Consider the following 1,055-nt stretch of genomic DNA (forward strand, 5'->3'; position numbering starts at 1 on the left):
ACATAGTATGACCTTTAAACCACTGTGTTGTACCCCTGAATGACTCAACAATACTTCAGCGGGGTGGGGGTGGGGGGGGACGACACACATAATAGCATTTATACTGTGAAATACCTGCATTTGGGAACGTAAATATCAAATATAAAATACTGCCCCAAATTTAAAGCAATCACACCCCAATTTTTAAAAAATTATTAAAAATAAAAAGATACTGTTTAACTCCAATGTGGAAGTCAAGAGATGGGATATGAGAGGGCTCTATAGGGAGCTTATTTCCTAACCTGGATGGGGGTACACGATAGCTTATTAGTTTTTCCATTTTACTTTTTTGCATGTCTGAAATATACATTATATACAAGGATCCAGGCAGAAAATGGGCCTAGAAGGATATAAAGGAAATTAGTAACTGGAGTTACTTCTTAGGATTGGACTGTATACAAGGCCTGGTTTGGAAATTTTCTAGTCTTCAACATGTTGAACAACATCTTTATCATAAAGATGACCTAAAATAAAACTTCCATATCTACGTAAGCATCTCTATTTTAAGAACACTGGACCAAAAGCACCATGACTGCAGGGGTGGACGGCAGTCATGGGACTGAGCGGGACAGCAAGTCCCCCAGGGAGCCGAGCTCACTCAGGATAAGCCTCTTCAGCCGGGTCACGTCGTGGTAGGTGTAGAAGAGTATGCAGTGAGAGATCTCCCCGTCCCTTCCGGCTCGGCCAGACTCCTGGTAGTAACCCTCCACGGACTTCGGGAGGGAGGCGTGGATCACAAAGCGCACGTCCGGTTTGTCGATGCCCATTCCAAAGGCGATTGTCGCGCAGATGACCTGCCATACAAGCGAAAGCCAGTGAGGCTCTTAATGCATCTGAAGGAACATTTTAATAATAGATGCTTTGAAAACCTTCATCCTCTATTTTACTTAATTTTTTAAAAAGTAATTTTGTTATTTATTTTTGGCTGCCCTGGGTCTTCATGGCTATGCTTGGACTTTTTCTAGTTGCTGCTCTTGGGCTCTAGAATGCGGGCTCAGTAGTTACGGCACACGGGC

At 43.2% G+C, this 1,055-nt stretch overlaps 1 protein-coding gene across 3 annotated transcripts in view; it reads right to left on the reverse strand.

Moving 5' to 3' along the window:
* BLM (Bloom syndrome, RecQ helicase-like) overlaps positions 1–1,055 on the reverse strand; it is a 91,447-nt gene that overhangs the window by 25,906 nt on the left and 64,486 nt on the right. For all 3 annotated transcript variants that reach the window (XM_010841065.1, XM_010841064.1, XM_010841066.1), the window contains one exon: positions 638–833. In XM_010841065.1, coding sequence (XP_010839367.1) covers positions 638–833 — 196 coding nt within the window. The remainder of the gene's footprint in view (positions 1–637; positions 834–1,055) is intronic.

This window comes from Bison bison, unplaced genomic scaffold (assembly GCF_000754665.1).
Source record: "Bison bison bison isolate TAMUID 2011002044 unplaced genomic scaffold, Bison_UMD1.0 scf7180017864155, whole genome shotgun sequence".
NCBI lineage: Eukaryota > Metazoa > Chordata > Mammalia > Artiodactyla > Bovidae > Bison > Bison bison.